The following is an 8,064-nucleotide window of genomic DNA, read 5'->3' on the forward strand; positions in this document are numbered from 1 at the left end:
GTCCTGAGCAAATAATAGTTCAGTTCTAAGATTTTCTGTCCACTGCTTGCTGTTTTCTTAATTTCTAGCTACACTTATTTTCCATCATGTGCCTACTTGTTTAAAAACTTCTGTGCAATTGTACGGTGGTGCAATAACTACTCCTAACACTTGGCCTGGAATGACTTCTACAGCTAAGATGATTACTTAGTGGTTGAAACACTTCCTGGTAGAACAGACATTGCCTTGTTTTCCGTGCCTTCCTGAGGTCTGGGCAGAAATCCATCACGCTGTTTGCTTTAAAACCATCTCTTATTTAAAATCACTCATGGGCTTTTTACCTGGATGTTGTATGTACACGTTAGGTGTGGACTGGAGGTAGTGCAGGACTTCAGATTTCCACAGGAGCCTTCCTGTTGAGCTCCTTGTGGGCATATCTATTGCATCCAGTCAGAGACAGTGCAAGTTGATCTGGCCATCCATGTCTGTGTGGAGCTAGACTTTGGCCTTGGCAGCAGCCTCAGCTGTTATCTGTGGTTGTACTTATGTGACTGCCCTGCTTCTAGAGCTGCTGTTGTCACCAGCGATTGCAGTTCCTCGGTGTTGTAGAAATGTCCCGAGACCTGTGCCAAAACTTTGTCCTCAAATGCCCTTCTGAAACGTTAAGCCCAAAGCTCAGGAGAGGAGCAATGGTCAGATCTCCACTAAGGAGAACCTGAAGTGTTTTCCATGACATTTAAGGAGTAGAGGCAAGCACGTAGGGAAGGGAGAAACTGCAAAAAGAGAAATGTTCAGAGGATTATTGGAGCTGCAGTTATCCAGAGGAGATTTCCCAGCCCAAGACATCCTGCATTTGGAGGTTATCACAGTAGCACTGACTGTCAGGAGGAGCTCGGCTGCACCAGTTGCTCAACTAAGAGGTGTGGTTTCTCTCTGAAAGCCTTAGCCCACTAAGCCAGCAGGTGTTTCATAGAATGGTTATAGAATGGTCATGGAATTCTCTTTTGTGGATTTCTTAATTGATCTCCATCAAATAAAAGTTTGACGTTAACTTTATAGTTTATGTTACTGTATATTGTAATAAAGTATAGGTTGATATAAGTTGTGTACTCTGCCTTTTCAGTTAACTGGCCCCGATGCTTTATCCAGCTTGTTACTGAGACAGGATAGGCTTATTGCAATTATCATCTGTGATGAACAGCTATATGGAAGCTTCTGAATGAGGAAATATTTAACATGTTGAGCTATAGTTTCTGCAGTAGCACTATAGTGAATGCTTCACTCATCGCTGTGGGCTGCCATTAGTTGTCTCTCCTCAGCCAGGTGACAGCCTCACTGTTTTCAAATCCAGGCTTTTCTCACTGGCCTACGGCATCTGACTGTGCTTAACAAAACAATTGCATCTCTGTTCCAAAGGCCACTAACTTCTGGATCATTACTATAACCAAAAGTTTAAAACTACTGGCTGATAATGCATTTGTTTTTATGTTCTTAAAAAAAAAAAACAGAACAAAAAAAAACCCCAAACAACAGTACACAACTAAGCAATATAAAGTGTTTTTACAGCTGAAACTTTACATGACCTTGGAGAAAATTCTACATTGTCTTTATTTTAAATGAAGGGTTTTTCTTTTTCTTGACTTTCCAGGTTACACACCAGCTTTGGCCTGTGCACCCAATAAGGATGTGGCTGATTGCCTAGCTCTCATTCTGGCTACGATGATGCCTGTTTCGTCGAGCAGCACGTTACCTTCCCTTACATTCAATGCCATTAATCATTACACCAACACCTCAAAAACTGTCACCTTCGATTCCTTGCCAATCATGAGGAGCGACCATAGCTCTTACTGTACTTTCAACAACATTGGCAGGGAAGGTGGCTACCCATATACAGAAGAAGACGAACTCAATGACTCAGATTCTGAGACCTATTAGAAGCTTCATTTTGTAGGTCTGGAGTGAACCCTCACGCTGGAAGGTCAGACTCGTGCTTTTGAAAAAAGCTGTCAGTGTTTGAATGCAAGAAGGGGACAGACCTTTAAGAAAATGTTTTTTACTGTGGTTGCATATTAAAAAGCAATCTGTGAGACTCTAGGAGGGTTTTTAAGAGCGTATTTTGCAGAAGAAGCATAAATTCTTGAAAAAGTACTTGGAATCCATGGAAGGGGAGGGGGGGGAGGGGAAGGTTAAAAACTGTTTTATTTAACTGTGTTCTACCATTCTGTCCCTGGTGCCGGGAGTAATTTCTGCAGACTGGGCACCCTACTTGGATGTAAATGAACAACACTGTTGTACAACACAAAGGATGCTAGATTGAAATGTCAATAAAACTAAAACCATTTTGAAGGCAATAAATGAGTTTGGTACAGTAGGCATTATTTGTGTTGCAAATTGCCAAAGGACCAAATAAGTTTAAGATTTTTTTTTTTTAATTAAGTACATTTTTGTGAAAACTGGAATAGGTTATTTGAGAAGTTGTTTCAACCAAACCTTAATTATTTCTGGAAGAGAAGCTTAGATTTGGGTTTAAATGTTGATTTCTTTTTGGTTTTTAGTCATCTGAAGGCCTTCCGAGACTATTAAATGTACCATGAAAAGCAGCAGATGTACACTTCAGTTTCGTTTCCTTTTTCTTTTAGGTGAAATAAGAAAAGAGCTTGTCGTACTTTTATAATACTAAAATTAAACCAGCTAACAAGGTGAAGTCAGGGTGAAAATGTACAGTGTAATAAACAAGGGAAGGGGTGGGAGATCAGGGAGGGAAGCAGTAATTGTTGCACAGTTTTAGATTTTTTAACTTTTGGAGTTTGGGTTGAGTTTTTTTTTTTTTTAATTTAAAAATATGTGAGTAACTTACAAACTATGAAACTGCTGAAAATATTGAAATGTCTTGATAACCCTGTTGTGACTGAGAGTTCTTTTCAATAATTTGTCCACTTCCTTGCATCATAAATTTCTATGTAAGATTAAAATTGTATATCCCTATCACTTTTTTCTTTTAAATCCTGGAGTTACAAGGGGGGGAGGTGAATCTAAAAGTATATTTCCCTATTAGAGAAAGAAGTGCAGTGTCTGGTCTGTGGGAAGAGCTGTGTATCTTTGTTGTGCTCCATTTAGAAAGTGAACAGCAGAAACAGGTCTCTGTAATGTAGTTCAGACTTGCCCAAATATTTTTTTTTTAAATTTATAACAGACTACTGTGGATTTTTCAGTTGCCTGAAGAATGAAAAACTGACATAAGTGATCTGGAGTTTTGTCTGTTAAATATGAATATTTACTTCATTTGGCTCTGCGTTAACTGTTACTTTTCAAGTGGATTTGCTTATGTACACGCAAGGAATCCTTGCATGTCCTGGTAAAGGACAAATAAATTACTACAAACTGATTCCAATTTCCTTTTTATCCTTTTTGTATTGTGAAACTGGAAATCTTTATGATATTGTAAATTATCAGCTGGTTTTCTGAACATAGTGTGGAAACACGGGACAATATTTTATCTATTTGATAATTTTGTGGGGGTTTTGACGAATCAATGAGCATGTACATAGAAATAGTGACTGCTTGGATACTGTATTTACCTGCACTCTTTCAGTACTTCAAGATTCCTGTATATTTTACAGAGTATAATAAACCCAAATGTGAGTTCTGTAATGAATAATTTGTTTGTATCTGCTGAGCATTAAGGACGAAGTCTCTTTTGTTGAACTGTTGGAATTTATAAAATCCACTTTGCAAAGGCTTTGCCAGCATTTTATTCAAAAGTGAAGGTGACCTATTTCAATGTAAAGTAATTTTTAAAATGTTAATTACTTCATGATTCCTTTAGGCTTACTTTTAAGTATTATTTCCTTAACCATTTGCATCTGTGTTCATTGTTTTATATAAACAAATGCAATATATTTGTCAGTGAGGAGAATTAGATGACTTTAGGAAAGACTACGATTTCTATATTTTCTTTCTTCTGAGTCTTTCCAGAATGGGGCTGTGTGAGAGCTCAGCTGAGCATGCAAACAGCACTCCAGAGATCCACGTTAGCCTGTCTTTGAGATTCGCTGCATCTATTGAAATACAAAGATTGAAGCAACATGGACCCGTTTTTCCTAATACACTTGTGCAAAATCTAAATCAGAATGCCTCATTTTTAAAAGGTAACAATTGCATATTTCTGTTAATGAGACTGTCCAGTCTTTATTGCTTCAAAGGAACCCTGAGATGATGATATTAAGAGGCCTGTATCTTCTGTGCTAACTTCTGTTTGACTTGAAGATGACCCTTGCATTAGCATGGGGTGTCTGTAGCCATGGAGCAGATGACAGGAGTGGACACTCGTATCTCCCCTGAGCTGTTCATGTCTGCTGTGTGCCTGGATGATGCAGGAGAAAAACCTTAGAAGACACCGGTTTAAAAGTTAAAAGCTTTGGATAAGGATACAGGCAAATGCAGAAAACAGTGCTGCTCAACATCCTTTGTTTCCTTACGTCCATTAGAAATTGTGCCTCCCTTCTAGTTCATTATTACTCACCTCTCGAGGAAGAAAACTCTTTCACTGTGTTAAATTGCATTATTTTTAAGTTTTGGGAACTTTTTGGAGCTAAATATCTTCTTTTAATTACAGATTGTTAATTGCCTTTAGGAATTCGGAGTTAACATGGTTTGAGTTTCTTCTCTGTCTCATCATTAGAATGTATTCAGTGAGCCTGCAGGTTGCAATTTGCATGTATGTGGTTGTTCCTATTTAAAAAAAAATCCATTACTGCCTGGCAGGATGGGTAGGATGGTAATTGTGCCCTGGAAAGGCTAATTGGGACTATTATTATAATAAGATGTTATTCCAAAAATCAAACGTGATTTGTTTAAAGAACACGCTGCTGTGGTCGGAGACTGCTTTCTTAATGAGAGGTCAAGGAACAGAAGGTTCCTTGTTCGTGTAAAACAAGTAGTGCTGTCTGGGGCTGCTAGGGGAGGGGTTTTAAAGAAAAAAGGAAAAAAGATGGAGGGAAGAAAGTAAAGTGTTCATATCTCATTGGAGGCCTGTTCATGTCTGCATATTGATATTGGAACTCCCTTGTTACTAAGAGTAATAGGGCATGGTTATTGTTACAACCTTCATCCAAACAATCTCTTGGATTTTCAGCAAAAGAGAGCAGAGAGCCTTGGCTGGACCACTGGAACTGTCTGTTAGAGTAAAAGAAACTCTTTTTATCCTTAAAAAAAAAAAAATAATGGACTTCAGGAACAAGGACATCCAGCTCTGCCCAGCTTTCTGTGTGCTCTGACTTCTGGAGTGCTTTATGGGTTTTTCAGTTCTCAGAATAAATGTTCTGCTGGAGAAAGTGCCAAGTCACTATTAACCTCCCAGGCTGAGCTGTTTCTTTTAGAGTGCAGTGTGGTAGCATAAATGCTGGATGCTGTTAAAATGAAGAATCAGTCTATCTGTCTTCACCACCCCCAAGAGTGACCCTACTAATCTTTTTTATTAAACATTTTTCTTGTACTTTCTTACAAATTCTTGACCTCTCTGTATCTCCTTTTAATTTCCTCCTGTTACTCTTTATTGTTTCTACATACTTAGATATCTTAAAAATAATCGTATAAATGTATTTGGAACAATCAGAGCTAGAAACAGGCACTTTTTAAACTTGGATCTTGGTTGTGGTTGGGTTTTGAGTGGGTTTTTTTTTTTCTGGTCTTCTTTTTTTCTTTCAAATTCTGCCTTGTCCAGTAGACTAAAGAATTAATGTTTGGTTTACAAAGTTAATATTTAAAAATTAATTACTTCTAAGTTTTCATTTTTTGGAACCCTCTTTGTGTAGATATTAAAAGATGCCAAGGCTGGTACCTAAGCTGTGTGGAAGGAGCATGAAATAATGTTTACTGACTCTTCAACCCAATTTTAGGTTTGAGAGGAATTACTCTTCCTATCTTGCCCAGATGTTATTTCCATTTAAAAGCAACAACTACTGTAGTCATCCAGAATCATGTGCTCCCTTTATATTCTATTAAAAGAAAAAACCAAAACAACCAAATCAAAACAAAAACCCCCACAAAGGGTAACATTCATTAAGTCCCATTGGCTGGGATAACACAAGTGTTGTTCTGGTAGCTCTGCTTCTTTATTGGGGAAAAAAACCCAAAAAGTTTGTGGTGACCTTTGTGTTAATGGCACAATGAGTGAGTGAAAGGATAGCCCTGTAGGAAGATTGTAAGCAACAGTAAAGTTGCAACAAAGGACTGTTGTCTAGCATATACTTGTGAGAAGTGTTTTCATGTGTATAATCGTGGAACATTTTTAATAGTGCTGGATGTGTCCAGGGAGCACATCCTTCCATGTTTGGATTTCACATCACTGTCTTTGGAAGCAGCAGCTCTGGAGAGCTGGAGACATGCTCTTTGGCTCAGTCTAGCACCAGGAGGATGAGGGAGTTCTGTGGGCTTCCCTGGAGTGGGCAGGAGTGCCCTCTTCATCTCCCAGCACTCTCTCTGCTCTCTGGCTCAGCTGATGGGTACATATGCACTTCCCAAAAGAAATGCCATCATGCTTTTGGTTAAAAACATTGATTCCTGATAACAGTAATTCCTGATAATCCAGTCCTGGTTGGAATCTGACTTAATAGCCTTGGAGAGAAGGGCCTTTATAATCTCTTAATAAGTAGTTTAAACTTTGAGCACCACTTTCATAGGTCTGGATTTAAACTCTGCAAAATCCATGTTAATATGAGAGAAAAGTAGGCTTTTAAATTCTGCATGTTGGTCCAGCAAGTTCTTATAAACCCTTAAATCCAAGACTGACTGGTGATTATTGCCTCTTGTCTTAATCTCTCAATGATTTGTGATAACTTTCTTATAATCCTTTAATATGCTGCAGAAGTTCATGGGACAGTTGGAGAATTCTTTCAGGTTAAGATAAACTGAAAAGGCAGGTTATCACCTTTCTTCATTAATCTATGTTGGTATCTCCAAACTGGATGAGATAAGCATTTATAAAACATGAATCTCCTTTATAGACTGAAACCTGAGGTGTTAATGGTGATGAGATGTAATACAGGCCTCTCTGTTAGCTGATAGCAGTGGTTTTTTTCTTTTCTGGAGTCCTTTCTCACTATAAGATCCCTGTGTTTTGAAGAACATAGGTGCAAAGGAATCATTGTGCATTCATTTGAAATGGCAAAACAGCTGGTTACTGTTAAGAAAATATCCTGTTACGATATTTGTAATGGTCTGTAAGCCTCATCACCAAAATCCCTTTGTTTTACTGCTCCACAGAAGTGAATGCCTGACTGGACATTGTAAATTTCACCCAGGCCTCCAGGATGATCCATGTATCCTCTCACACCTACTGAGAGAAAAACAATCTCAAATAGCAGCCTTGGAGAGAGCTTTTATTCCAGTTGTTCACTCTTCTAGAGCGCAGGAAAATTGCCAAGTGGAAAAATAGTCACACGTGTGACTAAAATTTTCAAGTTATGGGCTACAACTATCGCTACAACTCATCTTGCTACTGATGGGAAGAAGACAAGGGTCCCTACTTGTGGGACTTGAAGATTTCTTGCAGCTCTTTCCAAGCCTTATTCCAGCCCCTTTAGCACTGCCATTTGTCTTCAGCTGAAGCAGTATCTAAATTATCTGTGCGTCCCTCGTGCTGTGTGTGACTTCACGTTGGGATAAACTGAGCTCCCTTTGCACTCCATGCTATGTTTTAGCAATTTTCAAGCCGAGGTTGGGAAAGGAATCTTCAGTGTATCACTGTCTAACTGTAAATGTAGCTGAATAATATGAAACTGAAAGAGCCTTTCAAGCCGCCTTAATATTGTTAGTATCACTAAATATTTAAAGATATTTGTCATGGTTTTGCTCAGGCAGGAATGAAGCACCACAGCAGTCTCTTGCTTGGTGCCCCCCATTCACCCCCACCCTCGTTAGAATGGCTGAGGCCCCAGCGAGATGGGAGTAAAAAGATAAGCAAGGTTGTTGTGGATGAGACAAGGGCAGGGAGGGCTCACTGACAATTACCGTTCTGGGCAAAACAGACTCCAGTACTCGACTTAGGGAAGTAGGAAAGTTTATTCTGCTACCTACAAGAAACAG

The 8,064-nt window shown here is 38.8% G+C and overlaps 1 protein-coding gene across 2 annotated transcripts in view; it reads left to right on the plus strand.

Moving 5' to 3' along the window:
• ANKRD28 (ankyrin repeat domain 28) overlaps positions 1–2,134 on the plus strand; it is a 118,898-nt gene extending 116,764 nt beyond the window's left edge. For both annotated transcript variants that reach the window (XM_061996525.1, XM_010200623.2), the window contains exon 28: positions 1,628–2,134. In XM_061996525.1, coding sequence (XP_061852509.1) covers positions 1,628–1,914 — 287 coding nt within the window. In that variant the 3' untranslated portion in view covers positions 1,915–2,134. The remainder of the gene's footprint in view (positions 1–1,627) is intronic.
• Positions 2,135–8,064: the final 5,930 nt, after the last annotated feature.

Source organism: Colius striatus, chromosome 5 (genome assembly GCF_028858725.1).
Source record: "Colius striatus isolate bColStr4 chromosome 5, bColStr4.1.hap1, whole genome shotgun sequence".
In the NCBI taxonomy this organism is placed as follows: Eukaryota; Metazoa; Chordata; class Aves; order Coliiformes; family Coliidae; genus Colius; species Colius striatus.